Source organism: Bos javanicus, chromosome 8, assembly GCF_032452875.1.
Source record: "Bos javanicus breed banteng chromosome 8, ARS-OSU_banteng_1.0, whole genome shotgun sequence".
NCBI lineage: Eukaryota > Metazoa > Chordata > Mammalia > Artiodactyla > Bovidae > Bos > Bos javanicus.
The window spans coordinates 44,733,100-44,750,723 of NC_083875.1; the positions used below are offsets into that span (position 1 = coordinate 44,733,100).

Consider the following 17,624-nt stretch of genomic DNA (forward strand, 5'->3'; position numbering starts at 1 on the left):
ACTGTGATCCAATAATTAGGGAAGTTTTCATATACGTGCACAGAGACACAAAGACAACAATTCTCACTGCACAGTGTTTACAAGAGCCCAACACTGAAAAAAGTATCAATACAAAAATAGGAAATAGATAAAAATATGACCTCTTTACAGAAAGGAACACTATATAGTAGTTTAAAACAATGACGAAACAAAAACACACAAAACTACGAAATGTCATTTCTAGTGGAGAAAATGTACTTATTACAATATTCTTCTCTTTGTTAAAAAAAATCTTCTCAAAATAAAAGTATATGAGCAGCAATACTTCTGGCAGATGGATGCTGACAAGCTCCCTCTGAGCCCCCATGTGAAAGACCTCCGAGAAACTGAAGCAACCTAACCTTTTGTACCTTTACTGCCTTAGCTCCATGCCATCCAATATGGTAGCCACTAGCCACATGTAGCTACTTGAATTTGAATTCAAATTAATTAAAGTTAAATAAAATGATAATTTCAGTTCCTACACTGCAGTGGGTACATTTCAAATGCTGAATGGCCACGTGTGGCTAGTGGCTACCATATAGAACATGTCTATCGTTCCTCTAAAGTCTACTGACAGAGCGGATCTTGAGCTAAAAACCCGTCTTTCAGATAACCTGAACTCTTTTAGTCATTACTCTTTCCCCAATATGTCCTTCTGCCCATAAGAAAACCAAGGTAATAATTTAGGAGGATTTTTTTTTTTGTTTCTAGAAGGAATATGTCCACTATAATTCTATATTTCAATTATGACTGAAGTAACATTTTCTTGTGGAAAAAAAAAAAAAAAACTGAGATAAATCATCTTTAGAAAGTGATCCAGCCATTATCTGTAATTTTGTAAGCATCATATTTCATTTCCCCAAAACTTAGCAAGTAGGAAAATAGATCAAAGAATGATGAAAGTGTTACCAAACAAGACTCAAAATTGTAGTTCAGTGGATTTCCAAGAGCCTTTATTCTTACCTGTACACAGTATGAGGGACATACACTTCTCGGATTGGAAATTCCAGTATCTCTTTGTGTGGGCGTCCCCGGTTTTCAGGAAAGGGCCTCACTGGCAGCATTTCAGGAGTCAGACAGCAATTGATGGTCTCTGGAGCCAGAGATATCTCCAGTTTGAGCAAGCCTAAATTTGGGAAGAAAATAGGTCTGTCTTAGTGAAGACATCATATACAAAGGATCAAGAAAAACTGCTATACTATATTTCTTTTATGAAAATGAGGATAAGTTGTACAAGTATGAGAATTTTGGCATGCTCAGATTATTTCCTATAGTTTGAGAAAAAGCATGTCATGACAATTTTTGAGATTTGGTTTCTAGAACTTAAAAAAGCAAGAAATTGTAAAAATGAGTAAGAACATTAGAGGACCTCTAAAGTCCCTTCTAGAACTACCACACCATAAGTGCATAATTCAGTAATTTCTCTTCATCACAAGCACTAAAAATTGGTGATTTTCACAGTGGGTTCCCTGGTACCCCCAGGGAGCTGCAGAAGTGCCTCAGGGGCTGTCAGGCTGAGAATAAGGAGGGTACACCCTCACCTTCCACCAAGGCACTTCACTGTTTTCTTATGCTAAGAGTTCCATACAATATGATAAAAGAGGCTTCTCTGTTCACACAGTTATCTGATTTTCTGAGTGAGCAATCAAATATAAAGCATGATGTTTATTTATTTATTAAACAACCCTTTAATAAAATACAAAGCATTAACAGATTTGCCCCCGGAACTAGACCTTAACTCCTAATGCAAAATCCTATATTTCACTTGACAAAAAAACTGCAGCATTACGTGAATAAAGTGCCTAGTTCTAAATAGCTTTGGCATCAGAGAGGATAAAGACAGCCATTCACACCTGGAATTGACTTGACTCTTCTCTGTAGGGATGAAGATCTTTTGTAGTCAGCTAAAAACTTGAATAAGTCTTCATCACTGAGGCGATCTCCTTCCTGCCAAGAGAGAAGTCAGGCTTAGTGTAGATGCATCACGGACTCCTGGGGTTGGGACCAAGGATTTCTCAGAAAATTTTTATTTTTAAGTTTTATTGTAACATGTCTTTCATAGATATAAGGCAACTCTGAAACCATTAGTCATCCTCTTGTCAAATATTATTTCTCTACCACTCCCAACTCACCCTGGCTCTTCAGTCCTCCTGGGGACCGGTCTTTTACTGTAATTGTGAGGACCATCAAGGATCTAGGCCAAAAGCTCCTCCCCATATAACTCAACCCACTGATACTTGTTTACTCCATGGAACAAAACAGAGTAAGTTTATATCTTTCTTCAAAGATCTGAAGATGGAGAGAGCATCTTTCTATCTTTTCCCTCATGTTTTTCATATATCAAATATCCTCATATTTTCCACATTTGTTTTGGCTAAGAAAGGTAAACATAAACACTACCCTCCATGTGCCTGCATGGGACAGGCATGCTGCCAAGGGATATGTGTGCCCAAGTTCCGTGTTAACCCTTAGAGCAGCCCAGTAAGGAAGGTAGGTAGGTAGGTGTGTCCTATTCCTAAGTACAGATGAGAAAACTCTGACTTACTTATGCCAAGTACCTTGCCCCCCAAGGCAACACAATTGTGAATATTCCCCCAATAGAGATCCTTTCAGTTCCCTGTGAGCTCCATCATGAGGCATGGCATGCAGAAACCTCAGTATTTCTTCTGCACTTCAGTTAACATAACCCCTTGTTTACATAACCCCTTGACATGTCCCAAGAGAACAGCTTGAGCTTCGGAACATTTTCCAAAACAGAGTCAAACTAAGTATAAGTCAAGTTGTGTTTTGGGTACTAAAATACATATCACGTAAAATTTACCATTTTTGAGTGCAAACAATCTCCAGAATACTTGGAGTTTGCAAAACTGAAACTCTATCCCCATTAAACAACTCCCCATCTCCCCCTTCCTGTAGCCCCCTAGTCACCCTCATTCTACTTTCTGTCGCTCCACTTTCTGTCTCTATGAATTTGATGACACTAGGAAGTTCTTCATCCTTTAAGTAGTCTCAAAAGTTTCTGAGCTAACAAAGAATATAATCTATAATGGTCATACTCAGTGAGGAAGGAAAGGGGTGAGATGGACAACTTCCAGGCCAAGAAACCCTGAACCAAAAGGGAAATGGATATTTTAGCCAGACTGTTTTCATAGCCTAATAAATGAATTGACCATGACAGTTGAAATAGGATAGTTTGTATTAATGGGAACCGATCTTTCTCTTAATTAAAAGAGCTAACATTCACTTAGCACTTGCTATATCCCAGGCACTCTGGGAAGCACTTTACATGTCTCGTCCTCTCAACCCCCAACAGCCACAAGAAGCAAGTGCCATCAGCCCTGTCTTGTAGATAATTAGTGAGGATGAGTAACTCGTCCTCTTAGTCACTATATATACTATTGCTTTGGGCTCCTGCCCTCATGCCATTATGGGGAGACCATTCCAGACACACTGTAACATGAAGAGATACCTGCTTGAAAAAGCTGTTAATGGTTAAAGTCTTGAAGTTGGATCCAACCCCATTTTCCTCCAAGGAGAAGGCTCTTTCAGAAAGTCTTCGAGATTGGGACAAAGTTCTCCGCTCACCCGCAGAGCCTTTCCCTTTAAGGAAAACACTTGTCATTCAAAAGTTTGCCTTCCTGTTTGAATACGTAACAGTTATTAACTTTACCATATCTAAGGTATGTTGACACTCACTGAATGACAACACTGAACATGGCCATTCTTGCTTTGAATAATGGTTTCCCTCCCCCCTTGTCCTGATTCTTAGACCCTACCCCCCTACCTCCTCTGTGCAGCCCCTAATCTTCCTCTGATCATAGTGAGAGCCCAGGAGCTACTGCAGTGCCCTCCCAGGTGGAGATCAGGGTAGCTGGAGTCCAGAACTGCAGCCAGAACAGAGTCTGGCTAAATAATAAGCTTTATTTAGTCAACAGTCTTTAGTTCTGTTTTATTAGTATATTTACATTCCATTGGGAGACGTGTGTACTCCAATGCCCCTGAAGGCATTTGGGATTGTGACCCAAACACACTATGTAAGCCTAAGCACATTCTGGATCTGAGCTTTCTTCTGTTCTTGCAGTGTGGGCCCGGCAGCAGAGCTGAGTTTCTGCCTAGGCTGACCTGCCCAATGGCAATTAGAATGGAGTCACACCCAAATCTGAACTCTTTCACAGTCTGCTTGAGTACTTTTTACCCACTTTGGAGATTTGGGTGAAGATCTTGTTGCTTTTACACTCTAAAACTCAGGGGTTCTGTTGTGAATGGTCAAAGTGCCTAGAACTCTAATGGTCCAACCCTGTCTTTGCACATTCTCTTACCCTGAATTCTTGTCATCATGCTGAACTGGAGCTTCCTGTTACCACTGAGCCCCCTAAACTTGCCATGCTGCTCAGGATTACACACGGCATCTTTGGTTGCTTCTTAAGAATCAGTCTCTGTAGTCAGGTTAATTTCTCCTTGCTTGGAAATGACTGAGGATCCAGCAAGCTCTGTGCCTTAACTATCTAGTTGAAAGGTGTTCTTTTCTATGAAGAACTCTTTTGAATAAGGCTACCTGGGTCTACATAGAAAGTGGCATTAAAAAAAAAAAAAACCTACATATATTGTGGTGTGATGATCAGGATGGATGAAAATAGAGCTTGTTTTGAAATAACCCAGGAGTTTGACTGGTAATTATGCATGAATAACTCCAGGAAAGCAGCAATACAATCCCTTTTCCACCATTCCTCTGCTAAAGGCAACATTTTGGAAGTGGCAACACTAAGGGATGGATGAGAAATGTCCCGAGAAATGTCCCAAAAATGTGAGTGGAGACATAAATATTTGCTAGATACAAAGACATTTTAAAAAGCAGGAACTCTGCACTAGGTGAGGGGAGATATGCTTGAGAACTCTGTAATCCTTTTCAATAGTTCCAAACCCAAACTGTTGAGGAAGCTCGTAATTCAGATGAAGGGTTAGGTAATGAAAAAGAGAAATATGCTAAATGAATCAGAACAGTAACTAAATATTATTTTGGCATCCACTTTTTTTTCATTGCTTTTGGTAAAACAAACTTTAAGGAACTAAAATTTTACTAAAAAAACAGAGTTGTACTTTTAGAAGCCCTTGCTCTTCTTATATTTAGGAGCCAACTACAGTACCTTTGTTTAACTCACTATAGACTGTATTATTATATTTTCTTGTTTTTTCAAGGATTTGCTTTTAAGAAGTAAATTAACTTTTTAAAGCGTCTAACTGTACAGAAAATTCCAACCAAAAATCTTACTATATTTCAATTCCACAAAGTTATGATAATTGTCTTGGGGATCACTGCCCAATCAAGCATTTGTATTCCGGTTCTGATTGTGTTTCATCCTATTCACCTGCTTCTCCCTCCCCACTCCCCCACCTTACTGCACCCCTACTCCCACCAATCAGCAGCTGACCTCACGGCTGGTACACTGGGGAGCCCTTCCCTTCACACACAGTTGAAAAGCTTACCAACCATGGACTCCACATCGGTTACCTCCCTGTCCAGGGTAGAGACATTGAAGAAACTTGCTAAGCTTATGGGAGCCCAAGCAAAGGGCATCCGGTATTTCCCCAAACGTTGGCAGAAGGATTCAGCTTGAAGTTTTAGTTTTTCAATCTTGTCTTTACTCTAGCAGAAAATGAAAGAGACAGCAGAAACAAACAGTAAGACACTAGCATCAGGTCAACTGCCTCTGCCATGGATCTGACAGCCATCTCCAAAACCCCCATTCTACTGATTAAAAAGAGTGAATAGGCAGAAAAGTGGCAAACTGAGGCCAGAAGTGCCACTGATGAAACACATAATAGAAAAGGGGGAATTTAAAGAAAGGTAAAGAAAGGCTGCATTAACTATTGAATACATTTTCAGCTAAACCAACAAAAAACTCCCCACAGTCTTGGGCTTGTTATACCAGCTTATCAATAAGTACCTTTTTTAGGGGTTAGCTACATTGGATTCATATAAAGAAATCTGGGGATGAAAAGTTCTGTACATCACCTCTCAAGCCCTTAAGAGAGCCTTGTTTTCCAAAGATGTCTTGGAAGATTCCAGAGACATCTGTAAGGGCTTCTCACAACTTCCTTATTAGGTTGACAACACCTTTAAGGTATTCATTTTAATTTCAGATTTAAAAAAAGTATCTTGAGTTCAATAAATCTTAACTTGAATCTTACTTATAAGTCTGCAGTAGGATACTATTGAAAGTGAAAACAAAGTGAAATTGTTAGTCACTCAGTCATGTCCAACTCTTTGCAACCCCATGAACTATAACCTGCCAGGCTCTTCTGTTCATGGGATTCTCCAGGCAAGAATACTGGAGTGGGCAGCCATTCCCTTTCCCAGAGGATCTTCCCAACCCAGGGATAGAATCTGGGTCTCTTGCATTGCAGATGGATTCTTTACTGTCTGAGAAGGGATGCTGTCAGGCAAGTCTTATTTCCCAAAAGGCCATGTTTTAAAAATTGTATTAGAAACTTTTGGAAATGGGTACTGAGAAGAGATGTCCTTTTCATAGGCTCAATACCTATGTTGTACTAATAAATTTCTGATGTATGGCAGTCTCAGATAATTTTTAAATAGTCATACCAGAAAGGGCAGTGGCCCATGCTATAATGAGGCTAAGAGAGTTCTGGCAGTGTACAGTTTTGGGGTGTCTGTGGCCCTCTCAACCAACTAAGTTGGAGCCTCAGAACCAAGGCAACAGGAAGTGTCTTTGTCCTGGTCAAGTTCTGTAATTAGACACTGGTGTGTACATCATCACATGTGGACTTTGTTGAGTTTAACAATTTATTTCTTTAAAAAGTTATCATCATTGATCATTTTCCCTTCCTTATTTTGTTTTAATATAATTGATTAGTGCTTCATATAGGGACACATTATGGACTAAACTCCATTAACTATTTTGTGGAAGACTTTTGAAAGATATCTGCTTCTTCTAAAATGTTACCAATTAGCAACAGTCAAAATAGCATACCTTTCCACCATCACTTTCTTTGATAACCATGTAGGGTTCTGCACAGTCTCCAATCTCTCCCTGCTGAAGGACTTTTTCAATCTACCAACAAAAATAATATTAAAACAAAGGACATGAATTAATCCATTCATGGGGATCCATCCATATTTTGCAACCATCAAAATAGTGCTTTATGACAGTATCTAATGACATCAAAAGATGTCCACAATATATGTTTTTTATTTTAAAAATTAGTATGAAGAGTAGTATACAGTTTTATAAAAAAGAAAATCATAAAAGCGTATAAAAGGGATGAGAGTAGATACACAGCAAATGTTAACAGTAGTTATCTTTGTATGGTGGGATTATGTACTATATTTTCTTCCTATTGCTTATGTGTATTCTCTGTTTTTAAACAATAAACATGTATTATGCCTACAATAAAAAATGCAATAAAAGTTATTTTATAATACAAAACCCATAAGACATATGTAGGAAGTGAATAGCTCGTTTTCTTTATTATTACTTACAATGTAAAAAAGAGATATGACCTCTGTAAAAGTTAGGTTGGGGACTAAAACCTTCCACTAAATGAATAAATGAACAGAATAAATTATCTGTAATCATTTCCTTTGTATTTCCTATTATGGCTGCGTCTCTGGATTTAAGAGACTTGGAGAGGAACTTGAAAGCAGGAGGATGGTGCAGCTTTTCACTTTGCTAACTGGCTGGTAACATGAATGGATGCTACCACCATCAAGCATTTTCTTCCAACTACCTTAAGATGGGGAGGGAGGTGGGAGGGGGTTCAGGATGGGGAACACATGTACACCCATGGTGGGTTCATGTCAACGTATGGCAAAAACAATACAATATTGTAAAGTGATTAGCCTACAATTAAAATAAATAAATTTACATTAAAAAAAGAAAAAAAGAAAAGCAGAAATTTAAAATTGCCTAACTCTCTGTTCAAAAAAATTTAACTTAGACGTGGAAGTAAAAAACAAGTGGATTTAGTCCCATTTGTCTGTATCTTTAGCTGAGACAATCCTTGAAGAAGAAATTTAGGTCAATATATCCTAAAAGGCACACATTCTTAACAGGCATTGTCAGTTAGGTAAAAAGTATTTAAACCAGAAATACCCTGGTGATGGAGGGGTGTTTTGTGAAGTTTCAAAGGAAGTGGCATGGGGCTGTTTAGTGAACATCTGTATCAGGAAGACTGCAAGCAGGAAGTCTCTCTTCTCAAAGAAGAACATAAAATCCCCTTCCCATTGCCATAGCCTGAAGACAAGGCTGATCCTCCTGAGAGACATGCCAGGCTAAGACCATGGACATTTAACACGTGAGATAAAGACTGACCCGTGTTCCTATTAGTCAGTGATCATTCACCTATCATTCAAATAAATATTTGCTGAGTCCCTTCTACAGGGTAATTGTTAGGGAGACAAGGTGGTGAACGTGATAGACCTGAGCCCTATTCTCCTCAAGTTCATGGTCAGGAGCTTATAAAGAAAATTAGAAAGAAAGAAGCTAATTTTTCCATGAGGTCAAGGAATTAAAATGTGGTCTTTAAAATGAACTTTGAACAGAGACAAAGAATCTTTTAACTGGGACACTGAAGCAAAAAACTGGAATGCTATGACTTCACGTGTATAGTGTGGCACAAGAGAGGGGTCTCCAGAATTTGGAAGTAGGAGAATCCACATTTGAGACCAGCAGACACTATTCCCTTCACCGAGTTGGGCAAGGCTAACTCCAGGTACTTTGTGAGTCAAAGCTGCACCCTGATATGACAGGTTACTATATGGTCCTTCATGATTGATGTGTAAAAGAGATGCATGAGTCCGCATAACCATGGCAGGTAGGCGATGGGGCATATCAGAATTGCCTGGGGATTTATTGGAGGTAAAGAGCCCTATTTAGAGGGAAAGAAGCAACAACTGTGGTTTACTGTAAAGAAAAACAAATCAGAAGAAAACTAGGGACCCTTACTGGACAGATTTAAATTTCTTAACTCTACCCAGACAATTTAGAGAATGCTTATCATTGCCAAATGAATACATCTATACATTGAAAAATTTTGGAATACATTTAGTAAGCAATAGTCACCCACAGGTAACCACTGATATTTAGTATACTACCTACCATGGGTTAGCCAAAATAAAGTCATCCTCTGAGAAGTGGAGTTGGAAGTAAAATTTGGATCTACAGAACTAGTGTTGGCTTCTTTGATTTCTCAGGCTGGAGAGAATTTACAAATCAACTCCAAGTTGAAAGGCTGCTAGAATGCATTTAAGCTAATTTTCCTGTATGTCTAAGTAATACTGCAATGAAAAGTATACATATTAAGTTTAATAACAACATATGTGTCTTTTCAGCAACAGAATTTTAACTATATTTTCCAAAAACTTACACAAGTTCCCTTCAAACTATAATGACCTTCAGAATCTTTTCAAAATGGTGTAAATGGAGAAAGAAAGGAAATACATCTGTCACTTAAGTGACTTCAATATCACCTGAACTTTTTGGAATCTGTATGCTACTCCCATGTGATCAAGGAGGAATCAATGAGATTATGTACACAAAACACTATGCTAACTAGACAATGTCCCAAACCTAGAATGCTGGGTGTACATGAAATCAAAACATCTGAACTTTGTTTAATTTGAGGGTAAAGAGTCAATGAGACTAATTATTTGGCTTAAGGCAGGTAAAATACTCAATGTGTGCCATTAACTTCTAACCAGCCATTTGGAGTGTAGACAAAGTCTCTGGCCTTCTTACAGTGGTAAAGAGCACAACCTAGAATGAAAGGTTCCATTTAGCACTGCCTACAATGGTGATAAAAACAGGAAGAGTGAAGCTTGGAAACTAAAACCCACATCTCAAACTGTCAGAGCCTAGATATTTGCAGGCATTTAACTCTGGGTCTTTACAAAATCATGAACATGATTAGGAGACTCTATCCAAGATTTTCTCCACAGCAGCCTCCCAGAGCTGGATAGCTGAGGGGGCTTTCCTTGTTAGGAGGAAGGGTGCTCATCCATACCAGGCTTTATTCTGTAGTCACATCTACTCATTGAGGGAGGTGTTATTATCCCAATTTAACAGATGGGGAAACTAAGTCTCAGAAAGGTTAGGTAATTGCCCAAAGTCATATAGGTGCTAAGTAGCAAAGCCAGGACTGAAACCTAGGACTGTATGACTTCAAAATTCAGAGTCATTCCAGCATCCAACACAATTTGCTTGAAAAGGAAAAGGAGGACAGTTGAGAGGGAAACAAAGTGAATCTCACAGAGGACATGTAATACTTTCTGACACTTCTTTCACCCTAAACAGGCACTGGGACTAATGCAACAATGAAAACATCAGAATGTGCAAATCAGACTGTATCGAACCACCTTGGCTACTAGGTAGATGTCCGAGGATGGGTAGGTGACTGAGAACACCGCAGATCTTGCCTGACTGGATGAGGCAACAGAGGGCGTGTGAGCACGCAGAAATCCTTTAAACTGGTCAGAGTTCAGGTCACAGTGAAAATTTTCTGAGATCTGTAAACGAGCGGCAAAATGAAAAAATGAGTTACAGTTGTTCTCATGGTCTAAACATGTTAAAAAAAAAAAAAAGAGTGAAGAAGCCCCACCAAATTTCACGAGAAGTAAGTGTAATCATAGACATGGTTTATGATCAGTGGTTGCTGGAAAATCTGATACATATTTTGTCATAGTCTCTAGGTATTTTTGAGTCATTTGAGAGATGTTCTTTGAAACATTTAAATTTTTATTATCCCACCAATATCTCCTGAATACAGTGATGTGCCAGGTACTGCACTGAAGAAAATCAGGGCATTACTTGGGCTCCCAATTAGCTTACACTCAAGAAGGAGGGAAAAGGCAAATATGTACTAACTACAGTGACCACACTGTAGGAGAGAAGGAAATGGCAGCCCACTCCAGTGTTCTTGCCTGGAGAATCCCAGGGATGGGGGAGCCTGGTGGGCTCTTGTCTATGGGGTCGCACAGAGTCGCACATGACTGAGGCGACTTAGCAGCAGCAGCAGCACAGTGACCACACTCAGAGGAAAAAGCATTGTGTAAATTCCTGAGGGTGAGAGGTCATATCCAGTGGGGCAGATGGGGAATGCTTTCCAAGGGGGAGGTGAATGAGATGGATAGGCCTTGGAAGAAGATTCCACCAGGCAGAGCTGGAGGGTGACAGGTACCAGGAAGAGAGCACAGCACAGATGTCTCAGCAGCTGGAAAATCTGCAGTGACTTTAGTTAATACTGAGAAATCCAGCTTCACTCTGCCTAGGCTCTCAAGGGAAAGAAAGCAGGTGAGAGCCATACTGAAGAAAGCCAGGCATGGAAGGTGAAGAGTTTGTTTTTAATGTTTCAGGTAGTGAGGATCCATTAAAGATTTTGAGCAAGAGTGTGACATGATGAGAGCTCCATGGATGGCACACTCATGTTGGACGAGCGGTCCAAATAGTACAGTGTTACTTAAGAACCCTCGCAGAATTGGTTTTCCCTTCACCACTAATAGATTTACAGCCAAGAAGACGCTCCCAGGCAGAGACTGCATTTACCAGCTCCCTTGCAGTTAGGAGTAAGCATATGTGTGTGTTTGTATATGTGTGTGTGTGTGTGTGTGTGTGTGTGTGTGTGTGTGCATGCACTCACTTGTGTCTGACTGTATGTGACCCCATGGACTGTAACCCATCAGGTTCCTCTGTCCATGAGATTTCCCAGGCAAGAATAGTAGAGCAGGTTGTCATTTCCTACTCCAGGGGATCTTCTTGACCGAGGGATCAAACCCACGTCTCTTGTATCTCCTGCACTGGCAGGTGGATTCTTTACCACTGCGCCTCCTGGGAAGCCTATAACTAGATTCTCTCCAATCTAGATACAGAACTGTGAGCAGGAGCAGTGATGGGTCAAACTTCCAGGCTTCAACTCTACCCACCTCCACCCTCTGCTATCTTTTCCCCTTTTCTGGGAGCTGCAGTGGCCGTGACAAGAATGATTTGCGAGAACACATACCAAAGATGCCAGCTTGGGTTCCTGAATGACTGAGTGGAGCAAACCACTGTTGACCCTGTGCCCCTGCCCCTACCCTGGACTGCTAGTTATTTCTTTGGCAGCTTTGGGTCTTAGATGCAGTACGCTGGATCTTTGTTGCATCAAGCGAGATCTTCCCTCGTGATGCACAGGGGCGGGCTTAGTTGCTCTGGGGCAAGTGAGACTTTAGTTCTCCAACCAGGAATCAAACCTGAGTCCCCTGCACTGCAAGGTGGATTCTTAACTACTGCACCACTAGGAAAATCCCTGGATTGTTAAGAAACAAACAACAGAAAGTTCTCCTTCCTTAAGCCACAAGTTCTCCATATGTGGGCCCCTGACCAACAGCTTCAGCATCACCTGGGGATCTGTTAGAAATGCGAGTTCTCAGGCCCCACTAGATTTACTGCATCAGAAACTCTGGCACTGGGCCCAGCAACTGTTTTAACAAGCCCTCCAGGGGATTCTGATGCCTGTACAAATTTGAGAACTACAGTTTTAAACCATTGAATATGTGTGTGTGTGTTCGTGGTGGGTTCTCCTGTTTTAGCAGTTAACCTATCCTGACTAATACAAATCTTCATAATTATTAATATTTACTTAAAAATACACAACACACTTCTTAAATAGTGAGTGGTTATAGTATTTGAGCAAGGGGGCAGAAGTGTCTCCCCTGGTTTTGCTATTTCTGTCCTTCTTTAGGAGTTACAAAATGACTAAACATTAAAACACTCATGGAAAAGTCTTTTCAATTAAAAGCATGTTATACTTGGTGAGGACTCTACCCAATGGCAAATTTAGACTTTTATTGCACCAGATGCCTTCCATTCACAATAAAATGCAAAAACTCCCAAACTCAGGAAACATTACATGCACTGAGCTTGTTATAGCCGTGTGTAAATTGCTTTGCTTTATGTGTAACCCCATATGTCACTATATCAGTTCTCTGATTCAGCCAGGCTATCAACTTTTCCTTCAAGATTCTTCAAGGAACATAAACGACAAACATTTCCAGGTCACGTCTTTAAAAACTGCAAAGGCAATAGAACTGGACATATCAAAGGTCATTTGCTTTCAAATCTAATGTGTTTTTACTGCATAGAAATGATATTTAAAGAAATGAACCCAAAGATTCCATGAACAATATACGATGCCCTCAGGGCTGAGTTATTTTTGTTTACTTACCTTTTTCCTTTCTTTAACATCATAGAGGGCAATGCTGGCAAACAGGGGCTCAATTTCTATCTCAAACCTGTCAGAGAAAGAGAGAAAAGTCTATATGGATTTAACTTTGATAATTTTGAGATTTTTGAAAATGCCAAGATACATAATCTGGTTAAAAATGTAAGTAGTTTCCAGAAGTATTTGGGTAGCTCCACGCATATGAGAATCATATGAGAATATTAATAGAGCAATATGAGAGGTTCATAGAAAATTCCTAATCATTTGAGATCATGAAAGTGCTTGCTGGTGGCCCTGCAACAGAGAGCATGTGGAACAGATTCTCCATCTGATCCCACATGGCACTTCTTACTATTGTAGCTGCTGGGTTTTCAGAGGATTGAGTGTGTCTTAGCTAAAGGTCTTGTTTACAGTTTACATTTTACTGCCAGAATAGGTAGCTCTTATTATTCAGTTTTAAGGTCTGCGGCTTTCAGCTTGTACAAAAAGAAAAGTTAAGTTGCTTTTCTTTAGATTTATAGTGGGACCTGCCAGAAGGAAATAAGGTTACGATGTGTGTGAATGTCTGGTCGTTCCATTGCCAGGGGAGCTTCTGAACTGAGGTGGAGACAGGGAGCTGAGCACAGCTGATCAACACTGAGGTGTGAGGGTCCAATGAGAGCTAGAACGAGCAGCTCTCATACTGGCCCTAATGGCCAATGCCCCCAGAAATGGTGGGCTGAAGACAAGAGAAGGCAACCCCAAGCACAACCCTGCTTGCTATAGGATGCACATGGAACAGACATGCACTTTCTAAATGTTTCAGGTTAACATACAGGGCTTCCCTGGTGGCTCAGACGGTAAATTGTCTACCTGCAATGCAGGAAACCCGGGTCTGATCCCTAGGTCGGGAAGATCCCCTAGAGAAGGAAATGGCAATCCACTCCAGTACTCTTGCCTAGAAAATCCAATGGATGGAGGAACCTGGTGGGCTACAGTCCATGGGTCACACAGAGTCGGACACAACTGAGCAACTTTACTTCACTAACAACCTATGATGCTGCCAGCTAAGAGCCCTAGTAGTCAAGCCCTGGACCACCACCACTGCAGAAGTCACACAAATTAGGTCAAATTCTGTTTTCAAATGTATGTGAGAGAATGGATTTATCACAGCTTTGTCTAAAAAGAGAATTTTTTACAGAATATGTGGACAAAGGTAACCAGACAAAAGAGTTGGTCAAATGACACCTTGGAAGTGAGACAGTGCGCATGATAGAAGAGCCACAGACACTGAGTCAGAAAGACCTGGGCTCTCTCCCCTCTCCCAGTCTGGCTAATTCTGGAATCTTCATTGGGTTACTGACTTTCCCCAGTTTCACTTACTTGTAAAATGAGGAAAGGATACTTATTCTTCCCATTTCCTAGGATTGTTGTAAGGACTGTGAAAGACAGTATGTGTGAACATACTTTATAAACAATGTCAAGGAACATCGTTATTCACAGTAGCCAAAAGGTGGAACCAAACTCAGGTGTCCATCAAAGATGAGTGAATTAATAGAATATGGTATGTGCATACAACAGAACATTATTCAGTCTTAAAAAGAAAGGAAATTCTGACACATCCTACCATATGGACAAATGTTGAAGAAACTGTGTAAGTGAGATATACCAGTCACTAAAGGCCAAACACTGTATAATTCCACTCCCATAAGGGAATGGTGGAAGAGAGAAATGGGAGTTATTGTTTAGTGGGTATAAAATTCCAGTTTGGGTAAGTGACAAGAATTATGGAGATAGATGGTGGCAATAGCTGTACAACAATGTGAATGTATTTACTGCCACTGAAATACTAGTGAAAAATGGATATGACAGCAAATTTTATGTTATCTGTATTTTACCACAAATAAAATTTAACATTATCATTTAATATTTTTTTTACTACATATCATTAACATAATTTTTACTATTCATATTTAAACATTCCAGGTTTACCTATAAGAACTTGCTTTCGTTTGTCCAGTTTATTTAAAGTAGTGAAAGATACATCTCCCCTCTTGCAGGTATATGTTGGTACGAATACAATTTAAGACACTGGAGCAGGTCAAAGACTGAGAATACACTACAGTCCTCTTTAATTTCTGCTTTGGCAGTTTGGGGAAAATATCATTATAAACTACACTTCACAAATTTCGTCAGGATAAATCCAAGTGACATGATTACTTTTTTAACAATAGTCTTAGTGGCCATGTCTTCCCATCTGTGAGAAGAGCTGCCATTTACTTAGAGAAAACACCTAGGAGGCTGAGTATCAAGCATCAGAGGATAGAATTCCTCCAATCCCAAAGAGCAGAGTTACTGCAGCCAACAGTGGCCTGATGCACTTCCTGTGGGAGTGGGTGAGAGACTCAGACAATAGGGTGGATTTCCTGAATGATGAATGCAGAGGGGGATGGAAGAGCCACTTCCACTTAGTCCTCCTGCCGAAGGGCTAAGAGTTTCCCCAGCTGGGTCAGATCCCAGGGACCAGCGTTTGCCCTTATGTACCCACTGCTCAACACAAAGCTGGCTTGTTGGCTGCTCATCTCTGTACAAGACAAAAAGTCCTAACTCCCCCACCAACTGGTAGCATTGACTCTAGGAGAGTGCTACAACACCAAGAGAGCCCCACAACTGTGTAAGCAGTCATGCTGGCTTGTGTTCTGAGGAGAGGAATTGGGGAGGCTCCACATTAGAATCGGAAATTTACAGCACGTAGGAACTTTGGGATGATCTGCTCTAACTACTTTACTTATAAGAACTCAAAATTCCAGAGAAGTCCCCAGGCTGAAATACAGTCTTGAATCCAAAATCCAAGTGCCCTAATGGCAAACCAAGTGCTGCCTAAGAGGTTCATGAATTGACTTCAACAGATGGATGACTTTCCTAATAGGGTATGAAAAATTTTTATGCCTACATAGTTTTGCCCAGGTAGAGCATCATGGAAAAAGCAAGAGAGTTCCAGAAAAACATCTACTTCTGCTTTATTGACTTTGCCAAAGCCTTTGACTGTGTGGATCACAACAAACAGTGGAAAATTCTTCAAGAGATGGGAATACCAGACCATCTGACCTGCCTCCTGAGAAATCTGTATGCAGGTCAAGAAGCAACAGTTAGAACTGGCCTTGGAACAACAGACTGGTTCCAAATAGGAAAAGGAGTACGTCAAAGCTGTATATTGTCACACTGCTTATTTAACTTATATGCAGAGTACATCAGGAGAAATGCTGGGCTGGATGAAGCACAAGCTGGAATCAAGACTGCTGGGAAAAATATCAATAACCTCAGATATGCAGATGACACCACCCTTATGGCAGAAAGAGAAGAAGAAATAAAGAGCCTCTAGATGAAAATGAAAGAAGAGAGTGAAAAAGGTGGCTTAAAACTCAACATTCAGAAAACTAAGATCATGGCATCTGGTCCCATTGTTTCATGTCAAATGATGGGGAAACAACGGAAACAGTGAGAGACTTTATATTTTTGGACTCCAAAATCACTGCAGATGGTGACTGCAGCCATGAAATTAAAAGATGCTTGCTCCTTGAAAGAAAAGCTATGACCAACCTAGACAGCATATTAAAAATCAAAGACATTACTTTGTCAACAAAGGTCTGTCTAGTTAAAGCCATGGTTTTTCCAGTAGTCATGTACAGATGAGAGACTTGGACTATAAAGAAAGCTGAGTGCCAGAGAATTGAGGCTTTTGAACTGTGGTGTTGGAAAAGACTCTTGAGAGTCCCTTGGACTGCAAGGAGATCCAACCAGTCCATCCTAAAGGAAATCATTCCTGAATATTCATTGGAAGGATTGATGCTGAAGCTGAAACTCCAATACTTTGGCCACCTGATGCGAAGAACTGACTCATTTGAAAAGACCATAATGCTGGGAAAGATTGAAGGCAGGAGGAGGAGGGGACGACAGGATGAGATGGTTGGATGGCAACACCGACGCTATGGACGTGAGTTTGGATAAGCTCAAGGAGTTGGCAATGGATAGGGAAGCCTGGAGTGCTGTAATCCATGGGGTCGCAAAGAGTCAGACACGACAGAGCAATGGACTGAACTGAACTAAACTGAGAGCAGTTACAACTCAATATTTTCAAAAGTGCCTATCATCTGAAAAAGTGGAAGAACTAATTCTCTAAAGCAATCGTCTATAAAGAGGAAAGAGAGGCATGCAGGCACTCCAGGGTTAGGCAAGACAATCCATTGGAATTCAGGAAGAAAATACTATAGTTTATTTTAATTGATTGAGTTCATCCTTCAAAATGTTTCACTTATGCTTGTTTTGTAACACATATAATATTTAATACACAAGTACAAAATTAATACACATATAGAAGATGTGTGACTTTTAAATACAATTAAAAAGCTAAA

General features: G+C 40.2%; 1 protein-coding gene across 5 annotated transcripts in view; it reads right to left on the reverse strand.

The window, feature by feature from the left end:
- The window catches only part of DOCK8 (dedicator of cytokinesis 8), a 237,508-nt gene that overhangs the window by 116,499 nt on the left and 103,385 nt on the right, over nucleotides 1-17,624 (reverse strand). For all 5 annotated transcript variants that reach the window (XM_061425464.1, XM_061425465.1, XM_061425466.1 and 2 more), the window contains 7 exons: nucleotides 13,237-13,303; nucleotides 10,394-10,543; nucleotides 7,011-7,091; nucleotides 5,506-5,665; nucleotides 3,491-3,621; nucleotides 1,875-1,968; nucleotides 985-1,147 (listed from right to left, as the gene is read on the reverse strand). In XM_061425464.1, coding sequence (XP_061281448.1) covers nucleotides 985-1,147; nucleotides 1,875-1,968; nucleotides 3,491-3,621; nucleotides 5,506-5,665; nucleotides 7,011-7,091; nucleotides 10,394-10,543; nucleotides 13,237-13,303 — 846 coding nt within the window. The remainder of the gene's footprint in view (nucleotides 1-984; nucleotides 1,148-1,874; nucleotides 1,969-3,490; nucleotides 3,622-5,505; nucleotides 5,666-7,010; nucleotides 7,092-10,393; nucleotides 10,544-13,236; nucleotides 13,304-17,624) is intronic.